Below are 24,711 nucleotides of genomic sequence, written 5' to 3'. Positions count from 1 at the left end.
CGGCTCTAAAGTGGTGACACTAGCGTCTGTGTCACAAGGTTATTCTGGGATATGAGAGAAATGAGGTCTGTGAATATGCCTGGAACGCAGAAGGCCTTCCATAAGTTACCTCCGTTACTGTTCCCTGAACCTCGCCGCGGGAAGGGGCGCCCAGCTGTCCTACCTGTTTCCTTTCAGCCCTACATGTCCAGGATTTAAACAGTCATTCGTCCCCCCTCCCCAATACACCTGCTCTCACCCAGGAAACAGGCCCACTGTGGTAGGGCTCGAGGTCTGGACCGCTCAGCGACCTGGACCGAGCCCTTCCCGCACCGCAGACACTGTGCAGGTGGCCTTACGTGCACCCTGGGACTTGGGATCCCAGCAAACAGGTGCACCTTAGGACTTAGGATCCCAGCAAACAGGTGTGCCCTGGGACTTGGGATCCCAGCAAACAGGTGCACCTTAGGACTTGGGATCCCAGCAAACAGGTGCGCCCTAGGACTCGGGATCCCAGCAAACAGGTGCACCTTAGGACTTGGGATCCCAGCAAAAGGTGAGCCCTAGGACTCAGGATCCCAGCAAACAGGTGCGCCCTAGGACTTGGGGTCCCAGCAAACAGGTGCCTGACAAGACAGAGGTGGCCACGCACAGCTAACAGGCCTGGTGAGTGTGACCCCGTGGTGCATGTCCGGCACAGGATGGGGGACAGCACAGCGGGTTGGGGCAGCTGGAAAAGTGAGCTGCAGTCCCACCCACCACCTGGGTCAGGGAGAGGGGGGCCCTGGGGCGGGCTGGCCAAGTGGTCCGGAAGGAGGCCGCGGGGCAGGCCTTTGCAGCCCTGCTCCCGGTTGCCCCCGGAGGGTGCCCAGGCCCAAGGGGTCGTTGCCTGCACCTGCCTCAGGCCTGAGGATGGGCCCGACGGGAGCGCTCGGCGCCCCAACCACAGGGCCCCAACCGCCCAGGGGGCACGGCCCGTTGCTTGTCATTGGACGTGGCCTGTCCCGGTACTTTTCGGAGAGGCCGTTGTTGGACATGGGGCCTTAGACGGGAGCAGAGGCCGTGGAGCCTGATGACACCTCTTGGGAGGACGTGCTCAAGCAGAGGGTCCCCGAGCGGACGGTGATGGGTGGCGCAGCAGGTGGCCAGCGCTTCAGGGACAAGGCCAGGCTGAGCGGAGCCCTGACAGGAACAACACCTCCGCTCCCTGGAACTACGGACTAGGAAGTGCCCTCGGCCACCCGGGAACCCCCCTCTGCAAACCTGTAGGGAGCGCTCTGACCTTAAATCCCTACATTCACCCCTGGACACCAGGCTACTGCTGTTCCCCGCAGACAAGTGTCGGAGGTGGACAAGGACTCAGGTGAGGGCAGGGCCGTGGGCAGGTTCCGTGTGTCACGTCCTCGGGGTCACCCGCACTCTGGACCTTCTGGTGCTCCCCGGCCCGGGATTCTAGCCCCTGGGGCAGTGTCCCGGTGCTCCCCGCCCCCCATCCCAGCCCCTGGGGCAGTGTCCCGGTGCTCCCCGCCCCCCCCATCCCAGCCCCTGGGGCAGTGTCCCGGTGCTCCCCACCCCCCCCATCCCAGCCCCTGGGGCAGTGTCCCGGTGCTCCCCGCCCCCCATCCCAGCCCCTGGGGCAGTGTCCCGGTGCTCCCCGCCCCCCCCCATCCCAGCCCCTGGGGCAGTGTCCCGGTGCTCCCCGTCCCACCCCCCATCCCAGCCCCTGGGGCAGTGTCCCGGTGCTCCCAGTCCCACCCCCCATCCCAGCCCCTGGGGCAGTGTCCCGGTGCTCCCCGTCCACCCCCATCCCAGCCCCTGGGGCAGTGTCCCGGTGCTCCCCGTCCCCCCCCATCCCAGCCCTGGGGCAGTGTCCCGGTGCTCCCCGCCCACCCCCCATCCCAGCCCCTGGGGCAGTGTCCCGGTGCTCCCCGTCCCCACCCCCCATCCCAGCCCCTGGGGCAGTGTCCCGGTGCTCCCCAGTCCCACCCCCCATCCCAGCCCCTGGGGCAGTGTCCCGGTGCTCCCAGTCCCACCCCCCCATCCCAGCCCCTGGGGCAGTGTCCCCGGTGCTCCCCGTCCCCCCCCCCATCCCAGCCCCTGGGGCAGTGTCCCGGTGCTCCCCGTCCCCCCCCATCCCAGCCCCTGGGGCAGTGTCCCGGTGCTCCCCGTCCCACCCCCCCATCCCAGCCCCTGGGGCAGTGTCCCGGTGCTCCCGTCCCACCCCCCATCCCAGCCCCTGGGGCAGTGTCCCGGTGCTCCCAGTCCACCCCCCCATCCCAGCCCCTGGGGCAGTGTCCCGGTGCTCCCCGTCCCACCCCCCATCCCAGCCCCTGGGGCAGTGTCCCGGTGCTCCCCGTCCCCCCCCCATCCCAGCCCCTGGGGCAGTGTCCCGGTGCTCCCCGCCCCCCCCATCCCAGCCCCTGGGGCAGTGTCCCGGTGCTCCCCGTCCCACCCCCCATCCCAGCCCCTGGGGCAGTGTCCCGGTGCTCCCAGTCCCACCCCCCATCCCAGCCCCTGGGGCAGTGTCCCGGTGCTCCCCGTCCCACCCCCCATCCCAGCCCCTGGGGCAGTGTCCCGGTGCTCCCCGTCCCACCCCCCATCCCAGCCCCTGGGGCAGTGTCCCGGTGCTCCCCGTCCCACCCCCCATCCCAGCCCCTGGGGCAGTGTCCCGGTGCTCCCCGTCCCACCCCCCATCCCAGCCCCTGGGGCAGTGTCCCGGTGCTCCCAGTCCCACCCCCCATCCCAGCCCCTGGGGCAGTGTCCCGGTGCTCCCCGTCCCACCCCCCATCCCAGCCCCTGGGGCAGTGTCCCGGTGCTCCCCGTCCCACCCCCCATCCCAGCCCCTGGGGCAGTGTCCCGGTGCTCCCCGTCCCACCCCCCATCCCAGCCCCTGGGGCAGTGTCCCGGTGCTCCCCGCCCACCCCCCATCCCAGCCCCTGGGGCAGTGTCCCGGTGCTCCCAGTCCCACCCCCCATCCCAGCCCCTGGGGCAGTGTCCCGGTGCTCCCAGTCCCACCCCCCATCCCAGCCCCTGGGGCAGTGTCCCGGTGCTCCCCGTCCCACCCCCCATCCCAGCCCCTGGGGCAGTGTCCCGGTGCTCCCCGTCCCACCCCCCATCCCAGCCCCTGGGGCAGTGTCCCGGTGCTCCCCGTCCCCCCCATCCCAGCCCCTGGGGCAGTGTCCCGGTGCTCCCCGTCCCCCCCCATCCCAGCCCCTGGGGCAGTGTCCCGGTGCTCCCGCCCCCCCCCATCCCAGCCCCTGGGGCAGTGTCCCGGTGCTCCCAGTCCCACCCCCCCATCCCAGCCCCTGGGGCAGTGTCCCGGTGCTCCCCGTCCCACCCCCCATCCCAGCCCCTGGGGCAGTGTCCCGGTGCTCCCCGTCCCCCCCATCCCAGCCCCTGGGGCAGTGTCCCGGTGCTCCCCGCCCCCCCCATCCCAGCCCCTGGGGCAGTGTCCCGGTGCTCCCAGTCCCACCCCCCATCCCAGCCCCTGGGGCAGTGTCCCGGTGCTCCCCGTCCCCCCCCCCATCCCAGCCCCTGGGGCAGTGTCCCGGTGCTCCCAGTCCCACCCCCCATCCCAGCCCCTGGGGCAGTGTCTCGGTGCTCCCCGTCCCCCCCATCCCAGCCCCTGGGGCAGTGTCCCGGTGCTCCCCGTCCCCCCCATGCCAGCCCCGATGACAGGGGATACACCGCGCGCGCATCCTCGGCGCGCATCCCGGTGCTGCAGGTGCATCGGGGTCACAGAGGTCCCGCCCGATGCAGCCGGGAACGACGTCGGGGTCGCGGCGAGGCCCCGGAGCCCCCGAGGTGCGCAAAGCGCATCCCCACGACGTCTCCCAGGTGGCGTCGCGGCTGCTGCCCAGGGGCGCGGGGTCACGGCCGGGGGGCTCCCGGGGCCGCGCCGGCCGGGCCGGAAGTACGGCGGCGCGCGGTTGCCCGGGCAACGCCCCGCCCCGCCCCGCCCCCGGGCCGGCCCCGGCTGCGCGCCGCGGTCTCACTATCCTCACTCCATCCGCCCGGCCAATGGCTGCGGCCGCCGGGGCTGCGCTCACGCAGGTCACGCCAGGCCGGCGAGCGCGGGGACCAATCGCAGCGCCGGGGGGGCGGGGCGGGAGCCCTGGGCAGCCAATGGCGGCCGCAGACGCCGGCCTCGCGCTCCTGGCCCCGCCCCCGGCGCGCAGAGGCACCTGGCGGCGGCCGGAGCCCGCGGCTCGCGTTCCCGCCGCTCGGCCAGGTGAGGCCCGGGACGGAGGCTGCGGGCCGGGGCGCCCGAGCTCGCCGGGCGGGGGGCGGCGCTGGGGCGCGCGGCTTGGCCTGCGGGAGCGTCGGGGCCGGCGGCGGGCGGGCGGGCGGGCGGAGGGCGTCTGGGGCGAGGCCCCTGCGGGGTGAATAGGAGTTGGGTCGGGCGGCGCGGCGGCCGGGGAGGGCCGGGCGGTGGCCTGGGACGTGCGCTCCGGCCGCGGGCAGTGAGGGCTCGGGGGGCGGAGGGGCCCGGCGCATCCCCGCGCATCCCCGCGCATCCCGAGGCCGGGCCGGGTCCCGGGCGGCGCCCCCTGGGGACGTGCTGCAGGACGCGGCCCGACTGCCCTGCCTGGTGCCTCCCGTGGTCGCCGCGGTCGCGGGGGCAAGCTGAGCCGCTGGGCAGGCCCGGCGGAGGAGGGGCCCCGTGCACCCCGGGCTCCGCGGGATGGAGCAGGCGCCGGGCCTCGCGCGAGCCTGGGAGAAGGGGAGGGAGGGGTCCTCCGCCCCGCGAGGCCTGCTTGTTGCTCCGGTTCGTGCGGCGGAGGTGGCCGCCTCCCTGCCCGTGTGCGGCGGACGGGCGGGCTCCCGGAGGGAGGCCCAGAAGCCCAGCGTCTGCAAGCGGGTGCAGGGGTGAAGGCTGAAGGGGGGCGGCGGGGACAGGGCCGACCCGGAACATCGCCCTGCAAGGTGATGTTCACTCAGCAGGTGATGGTGCAGTTGGGCAGGTTAGAGGTCAGGGAAGGTAGAGTCTGAGGGCTGCGGGGCAGGTGCAGGGCTCTGCGGGGCGGAGGAGCCTGGCGGACGAGCTGGCGGGTGGAGCCCCAGCCCATCAGAGCCTGACCTGGGAGGGGGGGGGGGGCAGCCCACCTTAAAACAGGAAGCGGGACAGAAGAAAGGCAGGCACTGGGGATCCTCCATTCCCAGGCCGCCCTTTCTCAAAAGCTGTAGCACGGACCGACTCATCAGCCGGTGCTGTCTTCGTTCTCCTCTCCTGCTGGAGTCTTTGCATCTGATGGGCCCTCCAGTCACAACACTCCCTGTTCCTCCCCCCGCCCCCCATTGTAGGCCTTTCATCAGATCCCCCTTACGCTCCAGGTCTCAGCTTAGATGGCATCTTTCTTTTTATGTGTGTGTGTGTTTATAAAGATTTTATTTATTTGTTCCTGAGAGGCAGAGACACAGGCAGGGGGAGAGGCAAGCTCCCTGCAGAAAGCCGGATGGGGGACTCCATCCCGGGACCCCAGGGTCACGCCCTGAGCTGAAGGCAGATGCTCAAGTGCCGAGCCACCGAGGCATCCAGCCACCGAGGCATCCGGAGATGGCATCTTTCTTCAAGGACTTCCCTGGCCCTCTGTTCGGGCACTCTCGATTTCCAACCTGTTACTGTTCTTATCACCCAACTTTGTGATAGTCTAGTTATTGCTGTATGTTCCTCATCAGAGTTTATGTCTTGCAGTCAGGGGTGAGGGCGGCAGCTGGCACAGGAGCTGCACATAGTAAGTACATGTGAATCCCAAGAACCAAGGGAGGAGAGTATTTTAGGCTTCAAACTGGTCAGATCAACCCTAAAGAGTGTTGGATTTGGCAGCTAGGAGATCCTCGGTGATGGTGTTAGTAAGAACAAATTCACTGCAGTGACAAAAAGAGGAAGCAGGTTGTAACAGCTGGAGAGTAAATGGGAAATGTGAAAATGAAGACCGCCTGAATAGAATATCTTTAGGGAGCCTTGGGAAAGCTGTAGGAATTACTCCTTTCTTACTGTAATATTTATTGTGTTACTTTATTATTTCTGGATTACAGTAGAGCATAAGGGGTGAGTACACAGGCTCCCCCATTTAGTGTTTTTGTAAGTGGGGTTAGGAAAGTTGTTTATTCTTTCTAAACCTCAGTTTTTCATTTGTAAAATAGAGATAATAAAATTACCTACCTCATGAAGGTGCAGTAAGGGTTAAAGTGGTTAATGTAGAGAGAGCATGCGGCAGGTAAAATTGTAAGATATTTGACGTCGACATTGTGGTGGTTTAATATATGTATACATGATGAAACGATCCCCCCCCCCCAAAAAAAAAAAACGATCCCCACCATCTATTACTTACTATTGTTTTCCTGTACATTTCGCAGATGATAAAACAGGCTCCGAGAGGTTGTATAACTTGCTGCAGGTCACACAGCTAGTAAGGGGTTGGTTCAGCAGTGAGCTCATGAAAAATGAGGATTAGAATGACTTTTACCTTGCAAGTTAGGAGATTGAAGATACCTTGGTGTGGATGGGACCTCGATTGCAAGTATTTGAGTGAGTTGTGAGGGTGAGAGTAAGACAAAGGGAGGCTCTTTGTTGATTTCTCCCTAGAGAGAGGAATTGGTTCAAAGGAAAAGAAGAGGGACAGGGGCTTGGGGAAGAAGGGACACAGGTTAGGAAAAGTTTTCACTAGAAATGACCACTTGAGGATGTTTTTAAACTTGAGGGGATGCACTTCAGTAGAGGGAAAGATGAAAGATGAGAAAGGGTAAGTGATGGGCAAGTTCTCAGGTAAGATAAGAACAGAAGACTAGTCCGTGTCCGGGAGCGTGAGTGGGAAATGCTGATGTTGGGACGGCACTGCCTGTAATGGGGCCTCCCTAGTAGAAGTCCGTTGAGGACGTGTAGGACCTAAAATAAGGATATGAACTGAAGTCAGAGACCGAGGAAGGCAGCTTCCCACTATCCTCCGTGAGGAACGGGTAAGAGGTCGGTGTGGGAAGTGGGCCATCTTTAGCGCTATTAAGAGTGCTTCTGAGCCTTAAAATAATTTTGTTTTCAAAGTAGTCCATCATAATTTGTAAATTAGGAACAACAGTGAACATTTTTAGGAAAGTGACATTGTTTATAGACTTTTCTGATCTGGTGACCTGTCATGCTTATTTATTATATAGGTAAAGCATACTCATGACAAAATTATAATTGTAAGAAGGTATAAAATGGAAAGTACAGATTTTCTCCTCTCCTCCATGACCCCCCCCCACACACACACTGGATGCACACATATGCAATGCACACATCTTCTTCCCCTTAATCTCTTTTCCCTAAAGGTCATCACTCTAAAGTGTTCCTTACACGCATGTCCTCTGTGTGTGTGTGTGTGTCTGTCCATAGGCATGAAAGTGCACAAATGTATAACCTTTTCACAAAAATATGAGAGGGGCACCTTGTTATGTGTATTATTGTGCAGCTTGCTCTTTGGTTTAACATCTTGTCTTGGACGTCTTTCTGTCCCAGAGCATATACAGTTTCCTGTTCTTCTTTTTTTTTTTTAAGATTTAATTTATTTATTCATGAGAGACACAGAGAGAGAGAGAGAGACAGAGGGAGAAGCAGGCTCCATGCAGGGAGCCCGATGTGGGACTCGATCCAGGGTCTCCAGGATCATGCCCTGGGCCAAAGGCTCAACCGCTGAGCCACCCAGGGATCCCAGTTTCCTGTTCTCTTAAGTGGCTGTGTAATCCTCTGTGGAAGGATTTAGGATTTATTTAACTCCTTTCTTGTTGGTGGACATCGGTCTGTTGTTTTCTCCTTGTTTTTTGCTGCTATGCAAAATATGCTTAGCATATGCTAAGCAATGTTTCCTTCAGTCTCAGGGTGCCTGAGTGAGAAAATTGCTGGGTCAAAGGGTATATTTATTTTGAATTGTGGCACATATTGTGAATTTTTCTTCAAAGGCCTGCTAATCCCTCCATCCATCAACAGTGTATAATGATGCCTGTTTCTCCAAATTGTTGCCCTTAGCAACTCTAGGTCCCAAACACTGAAACTTTTAAAGATTTTTGTTTCAGGGTGTATTTCTTTATTTGAGTCGAACTGAGCTGCTTATTTGTCTAGTGAACATTTGTATTATATTTATTTTTCCATGAACCCCTTGGGGATGGTCTTTGTCATTTTTCTGTTGGATTTTTAGTCTTTTCCCAAAGCATACTTTGCAGCCTTTTGTCTTACGTGTTGGAAATATTTTTTCCAGTTTGTCATTTGATCTCTGACTTTATTTATAATTGTCTGTTCCCCAAGCAGAAGTATTTTTGTGTGTGTGTAGTCTTATTTGGCAAACTTTTCTAGGGTTTTTTTTTTTTTTTTTTTTGGTTTTTGTTTGGTTTTGAGTGACACTGGAACTCCTCTATTGCTAATTTAAATTACAAGTTTTCCCATGTAGCCCACATCGAGAAGTCTCTTTAAAGATAGTCTGAAATTCTTTGTTTACTGTTCTTTAGATCCCTCTCTTGAAAGTTAACATGTGGCTTTTATTTTTTAGAGATACTTATTTATATATATATATAGAGAGAGAGAGCGCAGGTGTGAGAGAGAGCACGCACACTCAGGAGCCCACATGCCCTTGAAATGAGGGGGAGTAGTGGAGGGGAGAGTGCAGGAGAGGGACGGGGAAAGAATCTCAAACTGACTTTGCCCTGCGGGTAGAGGGCAGAGGCCAGGTTGGATCTCCTAACTTGAGCCAAAACCAAGAGGCTGGTGTTTAACTCACTGACACACGCAGGTGCTCCAGCATGCGGCTTTTCAATCAGTGCCTACACATAACCATGGTGATGACATCACCTTCCGTAGACTTTTTTTTTAAATCTCACGTTTAGGACCCGAGAATTGGTACTTTAGTATTAGTTGTTTTAAAAATTATCAGAAGATGAATTTTAAAAAATTATTTTCTTCGAATTTTATTGTTTGGCTGGCTGGCTTGCTTGCTTGCTTATTTATTTATTTATTTGCTTTTACAGAATTCTAAGGCTTTCTGCAGAGATTTGAAAAATGGCAACAAATGAAAGTATCAGCATCTTTAGTTCAGCATCCTTGGCTGTGGAGTATGTAGATTCACTTTTACCTGAGAACCCTCTACAAGAACCATTTAAAAATGCTTGGAACTATATGTTGAATAATTATACAAAATTCCAGATTGCAACATGGGGATCCTTGATAGTTCACGAAGTTCTTTATTTCTTGTTCTGTTTACCTGGATTTTTGTTTCAATTTATACCTTTCATGAAAAAGTACAAAATTCAAAAGGTGAGTGTGATGGACTTGGAGTGGAATGTTATCATTCATCTTGAATATTTTAAAAGTAAATATAACTTCGTTTTGAGAGAACCTACATTAGGGCTGTTCAGTAGAAATACAAAGAAGGATCATTTTCTTATAAAATACATAAAAAGATATAAAGAAATAGGGAAATTAATTTTAATGTTATGTTTTATTTAACACAATAAATCAAAACTATTATCATTTCAACAAGTAATCAGAATTTAGAAGTACCTAATGAAATACTTCATGTTCATATTCTCACAATGTCTCTGAAATCGGGTGTAACTCTAAGCAGCCAGAGGGGGGGGGGGGAAAGAAATCAAGTGTGTATTTTACATTAATTTTAGCCCGTCTCAATTTAGACTAGCCATATTTAAAGTGGTCAGTAGCCACATATTTTTAGTTCCTGCCACATTGGACAGTATAGCCCTAGATCATTATTGATAATATTTCAAGAATAATTTAATTTCTCTTTCAGTAGATGCAACATTTATCTAATATGGGTTTATAAGTTTCAATCTTTAAACCAGCTGGAAAGAGAAGTTAGAGATTTGTAGGTAATTGGCAACTCACTCCAACCCCTGATGTCTCAGCCACTTAAGTGTATGTTTAATATTGTAAGATCTTGATCAGAGCTATTGAAAGTCATGTTTTTTTACTTAAATATATGCTGGGGGTCCTGCAGGATCCATGTTATCCCAAATAAGGAAGCCCTGATGCTCTGAGGTTCTAGGTGTTTGCTTCGGTGCACTAAATTCCCCAAGATTGCCTCTGTGTGTGACAACATGTTGCGATAGACACAGTGCCTCTTCTCATCTTAGGCACGGGGCAAGTGGTGAGCTCTGCCCGTGTGTAGACTGGAGCTGGACGGGGTGCCTAGACCAGAATCTGGACTAGCTTACTGGAGACGATTTATCAGCGCTTGGCAAACTCTAAGGTGCTATAGTAGTGTCTAATAGTTGCTGTTTACTCTTCTAAAAAGTCACGCCAAACTCAGACTCAGAGGTGCATGGTCTTGGTAGCAAGTGGACACTTTGAGGGCATTCATCGGGTGGTTGGCCTCGTGCATGTCCTCTCCCGTCCATCTGTTGGCCCGTTGCCTCTCCCAGTGAATCTCACATTGGGTGCTGACTCACGTGCTCTCATGGATTCTCTCTGGGGATAGTGCAGGGGTCAGGCCACTCGACTCTAAGCCAAAGGGGGGAGGAAATAAAAAGGGACGTGTCCAAAGAGGAGTATCCTGTCGCCCTAAATTAAGGACAGAAGTTTCAAAATGCTTTGTGTAACGGGGCCTGCTTTTAAAGGCAGAGTTCAGTTTGGATGTCTGAGTTCTCACGTGTGTTGGGGCGATTCTGGCTCCAGTGTGTCGCCCCTGTATTTGATTATAGAGCTGATTCGTGGTGTGTCTGGCCAGGCCAGAGTGTCTTTGGCCTTCCGCCCTCTGCCGTTCTCTCACCAGTCAGAGATGGTAACTTTTACAGAGCCAGGAAGACCTTTTTAAGTCAGGGTTTTTATGCATGACTTTCACCTTTGGCAAAAGACAGTACACGTAGTTGTCTAGTTGGTCGCAGGTAGTTGTCTATCAACAGAAATAGAAAGCCTGGGTGGTGTGGTTTCACAATGCCTTGTCTTCTTTGAGTTTCACAACCCTTAAAATCCCTGCTTTGAGCTTTTTTGATATGAACATGAATTGTGATGGTAAATCAGTGTGAGTGTTTCATTGTTCACTGTCTTCTAATTTGTGTAGACTTTAAACAGTAAAATATGTGGTTTTGTAGTTAGAATTGATTAATTTCTGTGTTAATTTCTGCAGCTAAATGGGTATCAGAATCAAGCTATGATATTAGGTCTGCTAAGCACAGTTTCTAGGCAGAAATTGCCCAAGCTAGACTATTTTATCCTCAGTCACAGACTGGAGGTTTGCGTAGTGAGGTCAGATAATCTCAGAGAAGAGATAGCCAGTGACAAATTATCTTGCCTAATCCCCTCTTTTACTGTTGAGGAGACTGAGTTGTGAGCATCACAGAGCTAGAAAACTAGTTAGTGAAGGCCCTGTGATTGGAGGCTTACTTATGCTCTAGATTGGTTATCAATTGAATGCTTTTTCCTTTTTGGGGGGGGGGAAACAACAAAAAAGAAAAGTTTAAAGTCCTAGAATTAAGTTAGTCTAGGAGACCTAGATTTGAGTTAGTCCTGGTTCTAATAACTACTTATTTGTGATCTGGACAAGGTAGTCGATCTCTGTGGGCTTCTGCTGATGAGCAGTAGTTTCCATACTTGGGATACTGTGGTCTAGTTAAGAGTTTCACCAGTAGTTGTCTGAATGTTTAAGTAAGGACATTTAAAACAAAGCAATAACTATTATTTATTATCACCATTTGTTAGTAAAACCAAAAGTACTTTTTCTTATCAAATTGCAGCCTTTTAAAGATTTTGTTTGAGAGCGAGCAAGCATGCGTGCACACGTGAGAAGGGGGAAGAGCAGAGGGAGAGGGAGAAGCAGACTGAGCAGGGAGCCTAGTGGGGATCGCCATGCGGGGCTGGATCCCAGGACCCCGGGATCATGACCTGAGCTGAAGGTGGACACTTAACCAACTCAACCACCTAGGCGCCCCTAACTGCAGCCCTTTATTTTATTATTATTATTATTATTATTATTATTATTATTATTACAGCCCTTTAAATTGAATAAATTGAGTTGTTTTTATATGGCTTGCTATGCAAGTTGATACCCTGATGAGGGTTTTTTGCACGTTTACTACGTTGATCTTACTTTTCTTGTTCTGACTTTCATCTCTGAATGTCGTTATCGGTGGGCAGTAGCTCTTCATTTTTGGGGAAACACTGGACACATTTCTGAAGTTCTTGCAGCTCAGAGAGTTTGTAATTCTGCTATCGTATGTGAACCAAAATATGCTCGCTTCTGGGAATGAGCACCGCAGAGCGGCTGGCAGCACCGATTTCCCTGTGTGACCAAGCCTTCCGGTGCTACGTGGACGGCTGCTGCGGCAGTCGGGAGAACTCCCCTGTCATCGTGCTGTGCCACTTTTCCTCTCTGAAATTCCTGGGTGACAGAAGAGAATCATCCGTGGGCAGCACGGACTGGACAGTTACTCTTTAGTGTTTCTTTGGTTTGTTTGCGACCATTACACCTGGGTTTGTGCATTATCAGTTTCTTCTCCTATTCAAACTAGTGATCATAGTTGTCAAGAGTCTAGAAGGGGAGGAGGCTGTCATTCGTGGGCCTCAGTTACTGCAACATAGTAACCATAATACGGAATTCTCATCATAAGATTAACTAAATAACATAAAATAAGGTCACTTAGAAACATTACAGAAATAGGAATTTACTCTAAGATTCAAGTCAAACACTTGATAGCAGAGGCTAATAAATATTGTGATTTTTTTTTTTTCTCCATAGGATAAACCAGAAACCTGGGAAAACCAATGGAAATGTTTTAAAGTACTTCTCTTTAATCACTTTTGTATCCAGCTTCCTTTGATCTGTGGAACTTATTATTTTACAGAGTATTTTAATATACCTTATGATTGGGAAAGAATGCCAAGATGGTATGTAGATAAACATTTGATTTTGATACTCAGTCTTGGTTTATGATCTAGTTGAAATATCCGTCATGTTTATCTTCCTTCTTCATTTGTTCTAAACTTTAAAAGTAAATAAAATGTAGGAACGTCAACTAGAGCAGAAACTTAAAAAATGTTCCCATTTTTCTTTCTATATATATATATATTTTTTTTTTTAATATTTATTTATTTATTCATGAGAGACACTGAGAGGCAGAGACACAGGCAGAGGGAGAAGCAGGCTCCATGCAAGGAGCCTGACGTGGGACTCGATCCCGGGACCCCAGGATCACACCCTGGGCTGAATGAAGGCAGATGCTCAGCCACTGAGCCACCCGGGCTGCCCATTCTTTCTATGTTTTAATGTAATATTTTATTAGAAATGATTTCTTACATCAGAAGTTTCAGTAGCATCCTTTATATGGTTTTATACAGATAAGCACACTTCTGTCAAAACTGTATTACATTTTAAGTCTAAATGAGTAAAAAGAAGAGAGTAATGATGAGGTTTATAAGAATTGTGTCCGTATAGACACAAGTGTAGATTACTTGAGCACTGGTAGTTGTGTTCAAATAATATTTGTATTCAGCTGTCTGCTCCTGACATAACCCAAATATAGCTAGACCAACATACAGGTTTATGCTTATTCTTTGTAATATATGTAATATAAGAGTTTTTGTGTATGTGTTCATTTGTATATAAAATATATCTTGCCCATTGCACCTCTGTCCCTCTCTCTCGTGGAAAAAAGTGATGATTTTACTATTGATAATCTCTGCTCAAGTCTTTCATCAAATTACTCTTTTCCTAGAAGTTTTGGATCTTGTTTCTTAACTTCGATTTTAAACATGTGAAATTTTTTTCAGTTTTGTTTTTTCTAAGTTGGCTCCACTCCCAACGTGGGGCTCAAACTCATGACCCTGAGGTAAAGAGTTGCATGTCCACCTTCTGAGCTATCCAGGTGCCCCATACATGTGAGTTTTTAAAAAACAAATTAGGATTGGAATAGTGGTCAATCTCTAACCCTTCTTGAGGTGGTATTATATAGCCACCTTGTACGTAGCAATTTTGAGTTTATTGATCAGTGTATCCAGTTAGGTCAAGCTGGTTAGTGGATATTTGGTTTCATGTAATTCCTCAAGCAGTGATCCCAAGTAAAAGTTCAGATTGTTTAAGTAAACATTACTTTATACTCATTACAGTATTGTCATCTTAAAGGTATATGCTTTTGGCAAGATGCTTTGGCTGTGCGGTGATTGAGGACACCTGGCACTATTTCCTGCATAGGCTCTTGCATCACAAAAGAATATATAAATATATTCATAAAGTTCATCATGAGTTTCAGGTATGTTAGAATTATTTTTAATACTTTTTTTCTATTAGAGGCTAAATGCTTTTTAAAAATCTTCTGAGGTTGTAAAAAAAATGGTCAGTGATGTTTGTATGTCTTTCTTTCTGGCATGAACATGTTAACATAACACACACACACATACACATATAGCCAGTTCTATAAATCTTGAAGAAAGTGCTATATGAAATAGTTCTGTCTCTCATCTTTGGGGCCAGACCATTATCCTGCTGGTACGTGGCAGATTTATAAAACTATATGCATAAATAAGTTAGAATATATGTATTTATTATGGTTCTCCAAACAAAATTAATAGGAGATACACACACACAGATTTTTTTTTTTTTAAAGATTTTATTTATTTATTCATGATAGTCACACAGAGAGAGACAGAGAGGCAGAGACACAGGCAGAGGGAGAAGCAGGCTCCATGCAGGGAGCCTGACGTGGGATTTGATCCCGGGTCTCCAGGATCGCGCCCCGGGCCAAAGGCAGGCACCAAACCGCTGCGCCACCCCGGGATCCCCACACAGAGATTATTTTAAGGAACTGGCTTATGTGCGTGTGGGGCCTGGCAAGTCTGAAATGCATAGGGCGGACCACAGGCTGGACATTCGAGCAGGGTTTCTATACTGCACTGGAGAGAATTCTTTCTTCCTCATGAAACCTCAGTCTTGGCTTTTAAGGCCTTCAGCTGGTTGGATAAAGCCCACTTGCATTATGGAGGGTCATCTCCTTGACACAAAGTCCACTGATTTAAATATTGGTCACATTTACAAAATACTTTCACAGCAGTGTCCAGACTGATGTCTGACCAACCAAACAGTTGGGCATCTAGCAAAATAGCCTAGCCAAGCTGACGTGTAAAGTTAACAGTCATAATATATTAAGGAATTTGTATCTATTTTAGGCTCCATTTGGAATGGAAGCTGAATATGCACATCCTTTGGAAACTCTGATTCTTGGAACTGGGTTTTTCATTGGAATCATGCTTTTATGTGATCATGTCATTCTCCTTTGGGCATGGGTGACCATTCGTTTGATAGAAACTATTGATGTCCATAGGTGAGTTATGGTCTCTATCAGGTATATCAAAATATAAAATCTTTGTTTCCATGGTCATAAGACGATCTTTATTTCTAAGCAGACTAGTAGGACAGATTAATTTTGTCAATATCATAATCTTTGTAAGAGAGCAAAAGAGTTTTCAGTGTTGTGATCAGCATTTCTCCAGGGACTCATGAGGCTGAGCATCTGTGTGTGCTCATTGACCAACATATTTTTGTCTTCTTTGAATGACTCTCTTATATCCTTTGCCCATTTTTCTGTTAGGTTATATGTCTCATAACCTTTGGGTTCATGTTGCCTTTGTTTATTACATTTGTTTAAACATTTTCTCCCCATCTATCTTTGGCATTTTAACTCTCGGTGGTCCTTTGTAGTACTCGAGTTTTTAATTTCCATGTGGCAAAATCTGTCGGGCAAAAAAAAAAAAAAGAACTGTCAGGCATTCTCTTTCAGGGTTTTGGGTTTCATGTCTCACTTAGGCCTTCCTGAAACATTGTTCAAATGGGAATATTTTTGTGGTTTTTCTTAAAAATGTAGTTAAATACCATAATTCAGGACCAACACTTTTTTTTTTTTTTTTTTTTAATGAACCCAAACCTAACTCTTACTTGAGAATAATACTGAAACACAGCCCTCGCTGAGTATTCCTGGTTCCTTCCCAACAGAGATGAAAACACTGCTTGTAACATGTGCATATTTCACGTGCTTCCTTCTTGTTGGTGGGAAGCTATTTTGTGGTAAATTATTTCTTTTTGCTGCCTTTTAAAATGCCTAATACCCTAATTTCTCACTGTTTCACGATTATTATATATTCATTGCATTTCGACTTGGGACTTCATTGCTTTACCTGTGAAAGCAGAATATCAAATTCTAAGAATATTTTTAAACCACAAAGGTAGCAAAATTAACACCTGCAGTCCTAGGCAGGGGATATTCTTCTGCAGGTAATTTGTAAAAGCTGTCTACTTCCCTCATGTCCTTCCGCTGGTCCCTTCAGCTCCTGAGGAAAGAAGAGGGCGGGTGATTCAGAGCTGTAGAGTTACGGCTGTCAGCTTCTAGATTTGATATTGGAAATAAGGGAAGATCCTCTAAAGAGTTGCTGCATAGTGATTCGCAGATTCAACCTTCTTGGTGCTTGATACTTGTTTCATTCAACCTTTCCCAAAGGACATCATGGGCATACTGTTATGGACATTACAAACTGTGGTGAGAAAGCTCCTCTAAAACGAAAAGAAAAATAATTCTTGAAATTCCGTGTCTAAAGATTGATTACTGTAAACACCCTCTGTTTCATCCCCAGTTGTATAATAATTAAGTTCTATAGATTTTTCAAGGTTTTTATTTTAATCTCTTAAAATGGTTTCTAGAATATGTACCATTCTTGTGTGAGTTTTTTGGCTTATGTAAACACGTCAGAAATAAAGGGACTTAGGTAAAGTGGAATGTTACTTGAATTCGTTAACAGGCATGTTGCTACCAATGGAATCGTCAGTTGTTTGAAGTCTATTCATTTCCTTAACAATCTTCCTCATTTTCATTTCAGTGGCTATGACATTCCCCTGAACCCTTTAAATCTGATCCCTTTCTATGCTGGTTCTCGGCATCATGATTTCCACCACATGAACTTCATCGGAAACTATGCTTCCACGTTTACATGGTGGGATAGAATTTTTGGAACAGACTCTCAATTTACTGCCTATAATGAAAAGATGAAGAAGATTGAGAAAAAGATGCAATAAATATCTCCTCTCCACCATCCTGAAAGCACACACCTCCCTGAATTGAAGCGAATAGCTAACCTTGCTTCTGCGGAGCAGAAATAAACCTGTGTCTTGGCTGCTAAGTGATACAAAGATCATTAACAACCTTTAATTATCTTCCTAGCGGGAACTTTTTCTACTTTACATAAAAGTTCTGTATGTGTAGAAATAAGTAAATCTATAACGAAGTATGATTTTCGCGAGGAGGTTGTAAAGGCCGTGTTGCTAACCTTACAGAAAGGTTCTAAGTAATGGAAGAAGTATCAGTCTGTCTTTCCCCCGTAACACCAGAGGCCTGAAGCTAAGATGGGTCTTTAAAATCTTGTAAATATAGTGGCCATTTCAGTATCTCTTAGCAGGGTGTTGGCCTCATATTGAACTTTAAACATTTTCTAGAATTTGCCTAAACATCCAAGTATCATGGGTTGAACCGTATGGATCGACAGTGAGAGTGAGGTGGCCAAATCCTGAATAGCCCGCCCCAAGAACTTCCACTCTGGTCCTGAGCTGACTGGTTTGGGGTGATTCTCCTTCTTTGAGAAGCCCTTTCGGATGGCAATGTGCTACTGGTATCTATAAATTAAGGCGTTTCCGAATTGTCATAAATGGGATATTTTAGTCTAAAGGTTTTCGGGTTACTTGAATTTTTTTTAAAAAAATTGAGCTTTATTTCTGCTATTTACCCTTTCATTTTTGTATATCAAGTTTTCATTATACTTAAAACTGTATCTTGAAACATTGTGAACTTACTTGCTGTATTTGCACTTTGAACAATTGAAATAAATGTGATTTTTTTGTCTGATTATCTGGTTTCTGATTTTGAACATCAGTAGTGATTTTTTTTTATATATCTTATTCTTATAAGGAAAAGTACAGAAGTCCTTAAATCACTAAGTTTTGTAATAAAAGGAATAATTCTGCATTTTAAAAAAGTGCCTCATTTGCCTAACTTTTTTGGCAGTTTCAACATGTGTTTATCAGGCAGTGATTGTGGGGAATTCCGCGGAGAGCTCTTTTTTGCGGTTGGATGTGTGCTTGCTGTGCAGACGGGAGAATGCAGGAAGCTGGACTTGAGGACTGGCTCAAAGAGTTTCCAGCTCAAAGAGCTGATAACCCCAACCGAGGGTTCGGTGGTACCAAATTGTAATTGATAGCATGGAGCCATCTTCTCGTTTCTTCTTCTTTTGAAAACACACAGTGAAGAGATGCAAATAAGGATCCAGAAGGTTAAACTGAGAATATTCTTTTTCGTTTTTTAAGGTTTTATTTATTCATGAGAAACAGCAGAGACCGAGGCAGAGGGGGAAGCAGGCTCCCTGCAGGGAGCCCGACGTGGGCCCATCCCCGACCCCGGTGCCCAACCACGGAGTCCCCAGGGGCCCCTAAACAATATTCTGCTGGACCATGTTTTGGACCTTGGCCTGACCCTATGACCCCTGCCCCCTCCTGCGGGTGTGGGGTGCATCTGAGCTCCCGGGCGGGGGCCTGGGCTGTGCTGTTCCGGGCAAGGGCAAGGTGAGCGGCGCTTGTCCACCTCCTGTGGGGCCGCACAGGCGCCTCCGTGCCGGGCGGAGGGTGACCCCTACCGTTGGAAACGGCGCTAGACCGCCTGGTCGCCCGATTCTTTCTTTCTTTCTTTCTTTTAAGATTTTATTTATTCCTGAGACGCGGAATGGCAGAGACGCAGGCCGAGGCCCTGCAGGGAGCCCGAGGCGGGCAGGACCCCGGCCGCACGCGCCGCCTAAGCCATTGCTCCGCCCGGGTAGTTCACTGTGTGTCCCGCACCGCGCCCTGAGCGGCCGTTTTTCTTCTAGGATCGCGTGTCTTAGAGCTGCGGGAGCAGGGCCGAGCTCGTGGCCTGAGCAGGCAGGGAGCGCCTGACCGCCGCGCCCCCCGCGCCCCCCGCCCGGCCCCTCTGCCACCAGCTTTAGAGAAAAAAACGTAAAATCCAGGGATCCCGGGGGGCTCAGCGGTTGAGCGTCGCCTTCGGCCCAGGGCGTGACCCGGGGGCCGGGGTCGAGTCCCGCGTCGGGCTCCCCGCGTGGAGCCTGCTCCTTCCTCGGCCTGGGTCTCGGCCTCCGTCTCTGGGTCTCAGGAATAAATAAATAAAATCTTAAAAAAAAAAAAAAAAAACAACCAGGAATTCGCGCAGAGCGCATGGTGGGTTCCGAGGCAGCGGCCAGGATGCGTGGGGTGGGGTGTGGGCCCAGCGCCCGCCCCGCCCGCCCCGCCCCCGCCCCCGCCTGCCCCGCCCCCGCCCCCGCCCCCGCCCCCGCCTGCCCGCGGCTGCCGGGCCTGGACCGCGGCCTCGCCGGGCGGGGGGGGGGCGGGCGGGGGTCGGAGCCCGGGGGGGGCCTGGTCGGACCTCAGGGCCCGCGGAGGCCGCGAGCTCGCCCCCGGCCACGTGCAGCGCCCCAGGAGCCTCGCGGCCGCGTCCTCGTCCTCGTCCTCGTCCTCGTCCTCGCCTCGCGCGCTGTGGGCAGGAGGCCGCCCTCGGGGGAGGCGCCGGGCGCCCCGATCCACGGCGACGTCGCGCCCCACGCGTCAGGGAGCCGCGGCCTGAGCGCCCCTAGAGCACCGGAAGCGCCTCCGACTCTGCGACCCGGTGACCCCGGCCCGAGGGCGACCTCGGCGGACGCGGCTCTGCCCCTCTGCCCTCCGGTGCGGGTCCTGCGGGACTGAGAGGCCAAGGTGGGGGGGAGGGGGAGGGCTCCCTGCGCGGCCCCCACCCGGGCCTCACCTGGGCCGCGACGCGGGAGTAGCTCCGGGGCCGGCGGATTCCGCGCAGGCGGCGGGGGCGGGGGCACCTCAGGGGCGGGGGCACCTCAGGGGGGGGCACCTCAGGGGCGGGGGCACCTCAGGGGCGGGGGGCCTCAGGGGCGGGGGCACCTCAGGGGGGGGGCACCTCAGGGGGGGCACCTCAGGGGGGGGCACCTCAGGGGGGGGCCTCAGGGGCGGGGGCGCCTCAGGGGGGGGGCCCTCAGGGGGGGCGCCTCAGGGGCGGGGGGCCTCAGGGGCGGGGGCACCTCAGGGGGGGCACCTCAGGGGGGGGCCCTCAGGGGCGGGGGCACCTCAGGGGGGGGCACCTCAGGGGGGGGCCCTCAGGGGGGGGCACCTCAGGGGCGGGGGGCCTCAGGGGCGGGGGCACCTCAGGGGGGGGCACCTCAGGGGGGGGCACCTCAGGGGGGGGCACCTCAGGGGGGGGCACCTCAGGGGCGGGGGGCCTCAGGGGCGGGGGCGCCTCAGGGGCGGGGGGCCTCAGGGGCGGGGGCACCTCAGGGGGGGCACCTCAGGGGCGGGGGGCCTCAGGGGCGGGGGCACCTCAGGGGGGGGCCCTCAGGGGCGGGGTGGGCGCCTCGGGGGGGGGGCACCTCAGAGGCGGGGGCACCTCAAGGGGGGGGGGCCTCAGGGGCGGGGGAACCCTCAGGGGGGGGCACCTCAGAGGCGGGGGGCCTCAGGGGCGGGGGCACCTCAGGGGGGGGCCCTCAGGGGGGGGCCTCAGGGCGGGGGGCGCCTCGGGGGGGGCACCTCAGAGGCGGGGGCACCTCAAGGGGGGGGGGCCTCAGGGGCGGGGGCACCTCAGGGGGGGGCACCTCAGAGGCGGGGGGCCTCAGGGGCGGGGGGCACCTCAGGGGGGGGGCCTCAGGGGGGGGCCTCAGGGGCGGGGGGCACCTCAGAGGCGGGGGCAACCTCAGAGGCGGGGGCACCTCAGGGGCGGGGGGCCTCAGGGGCGGGGGCACCTCAGGGGGGGGCACCTCAGGGGGGGCCTCAGGGGCGGGGGCGCCTCGGGGGCGGGGGCACCTCAGGGGGGGGCCTCAGGGGCGGGGGCCTCAGGGGCGGGGGGCCTCAGGGGGGGGCACCTCAGGGGGGGCCTCAGGGGCGGGGGCGCCTCAGGGGCGGGGGCACCTCAGGGGGGGGCCTCAGGGGCGGGGGCCTCAGGGGCGGGGGGCCTCAGGGGCGCTGCTCCAACTGCCCTGTGGTCCCTCAGGGCAGGCCTAAGCCTCACCCACCACCTCCACCTTCTTATTCCTCTAGGGTCTTTTTTTTTTTTTTTTTTTAGATTTTATTTATTTATTCCTGAGAGACCCAGAGAGAGGCAGAGACCCAGGCAGAGGGAGAGCAGGCTCCCTGCAGGGAGCCCGTCGCGGGACTCGACCCCAGGACCCTGGGCCAAAGGCAGGCGCTCAACCGCTGAGCCCCCCCAGGGATCCCCCTTTCTAAGATTTTAATGGTCGTTGCTGCCGTGGAGCCGACAGGCTCCGAGGTTCACGAAGGTGCGTCGGGGCGGCAGGTCGCCTTCTCACCTCGGTGCCACGTTTCCCGCGGCCCAGGCCTCAGGTCGCTGTGGCCCCCTCGCTTAGCTCTGCGTCTGCCTCCCTTGCCTCTGGAGCGAGAGCCACAGGACGCCGCGCCCACTAGGCCAGGGAGCTCACTACCTACGCTTTCCTCTACGGATTTTACGGTTTCAGATCTTACGTTCACGCCTTTCATCTGTTTTTTAAGTCTTAATTTCTTTAAGTCTTTACCTTTTGCCTGTGGTATAAAACAGTGACCCAGCCTCAGTCTTGCACACGTGGCTGTCCACCTTTCCAATGACCCTCACTGAAGAGACTGTCCTTTCTCTGTTGTACATTCGGGGCTCCTTTGTCATCTGTCAATTGTCCGTGGATGCGCGTGGGTTCTCCACTCTGCTCCGCTGATCTGTGTCTGTTTTTACGTCACTACCAGTGTTTTGATTCTGACAGCTTCGTGTGGCTTGAAATCGGGGAGACTGGCGGGTCTAGCTTTGTTCTTCTTTCTCAAGATTGGTTTGCCTCTTGGTTTGGATCTTTTGTAGTTCGACGCAAATTTTAGAATTTGTTCCCATTCTGTGAGGTCTGCCGTTGAAATTTTGGTAGATGCTGCGCTGAATCTGTAGACTGACTTAGGCAACGTGGACATTTTTAACCATACCGATTCTTCTAATCCCCATGCACAGAATGTCGTTCCATTTATTTGGAACGTGTCTTCTTCAGTGTCCTTCGTCGGTGTCTTATAATTTTCTCCGCACAGGTCTTTCATAGTTGACTACGATGTTAGCTCTCGGACTCTACTACGTGATCTTTATTATGTTGAGGTATATTCTCACTGTCTCCACTTTGCTGGGAGTTTTCATCATGAACGGGTGTTGACTTTGTCAAATGCTTTATCTGCATCTATTGAGACAATTATTTTGTTTTGTTTTGTTTTATTTTGTTGATGTGATACGTTATGTTGATTGATTTGCATCCTTGCATCCCTGGAATAAATCCCATTTGACTGTGGTATATAAGCCTTCTAACGTACGGTTGGATTCAGTTTGCTAACATTTTGTCGAGGATTTTCTCAGGTGTATTCATCAGGTTTATTGGCCTGTAATTTTCTTTTTGTTGTTGTTGTATCCTTGTCTGGTTTTGGTACGAGGGTAATGCTGGCCATGTAAAATGTGTTTGTAAGCTCTCCCTTCTCTTTAATCTTTTTTGGAAGAGTTTGAGAAAGATGAGTATTAACTCTTCTTTAAATATTTGGTAAAATTCAACTGTGAAGCAATTTTTTTTTTCTGGATATGTCTCCCCGAGCAAGGGAAACGAAAGCAAAAATAAGCAAATGGGACTACAGCAAACTAAAAAGATTTTGTGCAGTAAAGGAAGCCATCAACAAAAGGCAACCTAATGTATGGCAGAAGATGTTCTCAGATGATATCTCCAATGACTGGGTAACATTCAAATTATATAGAGAACTCGGGGATCCCTGGGTGGCTCAGCGGTTTGGCACCTGCCTTCGGCCCGGGGCATGATCCTGGAGTCCCGGGATCGAGTCCTGCATCGGGCTCCCTGCATGGAGCCTGCTCCTCCCTCTGCCTGTGTCTCTGCCTCTGCCTCTATCTGTGACTCTCGTGAATAAATGAATAAAATCTTAAAAAAAACACAAATTATATAGAGAACTCCTACAACTTAACGCCAAAAAACTAGTAGTCCAATTAAAAAATGGGCAGAGGACCTGAATAGACATCTTTCCAACGAAGACATACAGGTGGCCAATCGGCACATGGAAAGATGCTCAGCATCGCTAACTACCAGGCAAATGCAAATCAAAACCACCACGAGATATCGCCTCACATATGTCAGAATGGCTGTTATTACAAAAAAGAGGGGTACCTGGGTGGCTCCGTTTGTTAAGCATCTGCCTCTTGATTTCAGTGCGGGTCGTGATCTCAGGGCCCTGGGATCAAGCCCAGTGTTGGGCTGCAGGCTTACTGGGGAGTCTGCTTGAGGATTTCTCTCCCTCTCTCTCTGCCCTCCCCGCTCTTGTGTGCTCTCTCTTCCTCTAAAATAAATACACAAGTCTTAAAAAAGAAAAGAGATAACTAGTGTTGGAGGATGTGGAGACAAGAAAACCCTCGTGCACAGGTGTAGCCACTATGGAAAGCAGCATAAAAATTCCTCAATAAGTTAAAAGCAGAACATGATCCAGCAATTTTACTGGTAGGCATTTATCTGAAGAAAATGAAAACACCAATTCAGAAGGACATATGCACGCTTACGTTTATGGCATTATTTACAATAGCCTAGATCTAGAAACAACCTAAGTATCAATCAGATGAAACTTTGCTGTTTGCAACAACCTTGGAGACATTATGCTAAGTGAAATAAGTCAGAGAAGGACAAATACTGTATCATCTCACTCATTTGTGGCATCTTAAAAACAAACAAACCAGCATGGAAACAGACTCATAAAAAATAGAGAACAAACTGATGGTTGCCAGAGGCAGGGAAAGTGGAAGAAAGATGAAATAGGGGAAGGAGATTAGAGGTACAATTTCCCAGTCATAAAATTGATAAGACAAGGGATGTCAGGTACAGCATAGAGCATAGTCAATAATACCATAAAAACTTTTTATGGCAACAGATGGTAACTAGACATCCTTTGGTGACCGTTTCACAATGTATATAAATATTTAATCACCATGTTGTATACCTGATACGAATACAATCTTGTATGTCAATTATTCTCCAATAAAGAATCCCAGCATAGTATCTGAAGTCATCTGGAATAAAGGACAAATGAAGGAACCGATGAAGGAACGAATGATGTAGAGAATTGCATGGATGTCCCTTGTGTCGGGGTTTTGTGAAGCCCCAGCGCGTGGGCAAGGCAGCCGCTGGGACCTGCGGGCAGTCATCACGTGCGGAACCACTTATTACTGCTCTTCCTTCTCTTTCTTGTCATTTGCTGAGAGACGCAGCTTTTCCGTCAGGGGAGAAGAATCAGGAAGGCAGAGATACACCAGCGCCCCCAAAGGCCATGTCCTTTTCTCCCCATCAGATTAGAGCACTAAGCATAGCACCTGGATGTGTGTCCAAGGATGGTGTTCAGATGCTAAAGCCTGTGGGGTTCCCCCGGCCCACCTTCCTGGAAGGCATCCAGGGGTTCACTGATGCACCCGGGGGGTTTGTTAAACATAAAAAAAATGATGCTTCTGTGTGATTCAGTAACCTTAAAAGTTGCTTAATTTGGTCATCTATCTAAACTTGAATCTCTTTTCTGTAATAGATAAGAGAAAAGGCTTCAGGCTGAGAGCCATGAGAGCCACTTGACCGTCCTGCAGGAGCTCCCTTGCCAACTGCTGGGGGTACAGGGCCCGAGGCCGTGAGGC

General features: G+C 51.6%; 1 protein-coding gene across 2 annotated transcripts; it reads left to right on the top strand.

Moving 5' to 3' along the window:
- Positions 1–4,087: 4,087 nt before the first annotated feature.
- Positions 4,088–17,838, top strand: MSMO1 (methylsterol monooxygenase 1). 2 transcript variants are annotated; one of them, XM_041739055.1, is made up of 6 exons: positions 4,088–4,210; positions 8,974–9,259; positions 12,696–12,844; positions 14,079–14,205; positions 15,119–15,273; positions 16,820–17,838. In XM_041739055.1, the coding sequence occupies exons 2-6, from the start codon at positions 9,005–9,007 to the stop codon at positions 17,013–17,015; spliced, it is 882 nt and encodes a 293-aa protein (XP_041594989.1). In that variant the 5' UTR covers positions 4,088–4,210; positions 8,974–9,004; the 3' UTR covers positions 17,016–17,838. The 2 variants fall into 2 exon arrangements, with proteins under 2 accessions (XP_041594989.1, XP_041594988.1); XM_041739054.1 differs by lacking the exon at positions 4,088–4,210 and adding an exon at positions 5,192–5,714.
- The last annotated feature ends 6,873 nt before the right edge of the window (positions 17,839–24,711 follow it).

Source organism: Vulpes lagopus, chromosome 23, assembly GCF_018345385.1.
Source record: "Vulpes lagopus strain Blue_001 chromosome 23, ASM1834538v1, whole genome shotgun sequence".
NCBI classification, from domain to species: domain Eukaryota; kingdom Metazoa; phylum Chordata; class Mammalia; order Carnivora; family Canidae; genus Vulpes; species Vulpes lagopus.
This window is presented reverse-complemented; position numbering and strand designations above follow the sequence as displayed.

Coding starts and splice junctions, on each gene's coding strand:
- MSMO1 (XM_041739055.1), top strand. CDS start 9,005: ATGGCAACAAATGAAAGTATCAGCATCTTTAGTTCAGCATCCTTGGCT. Junction 9,260..12,695: donor AAAAGTACAAAATTCAAAAG/GTGAGTGTGATG, acceptor TTTTCTCCATAG/GATAAACCAGAAACCTGGGA. Junction 14,206..15,118: donor AAGTTCATCATGAGTTTCAG/GTATGTTAGAAT, acceptor TATCTATTTTAG/GCTCCATTTGGAATGGAAGC.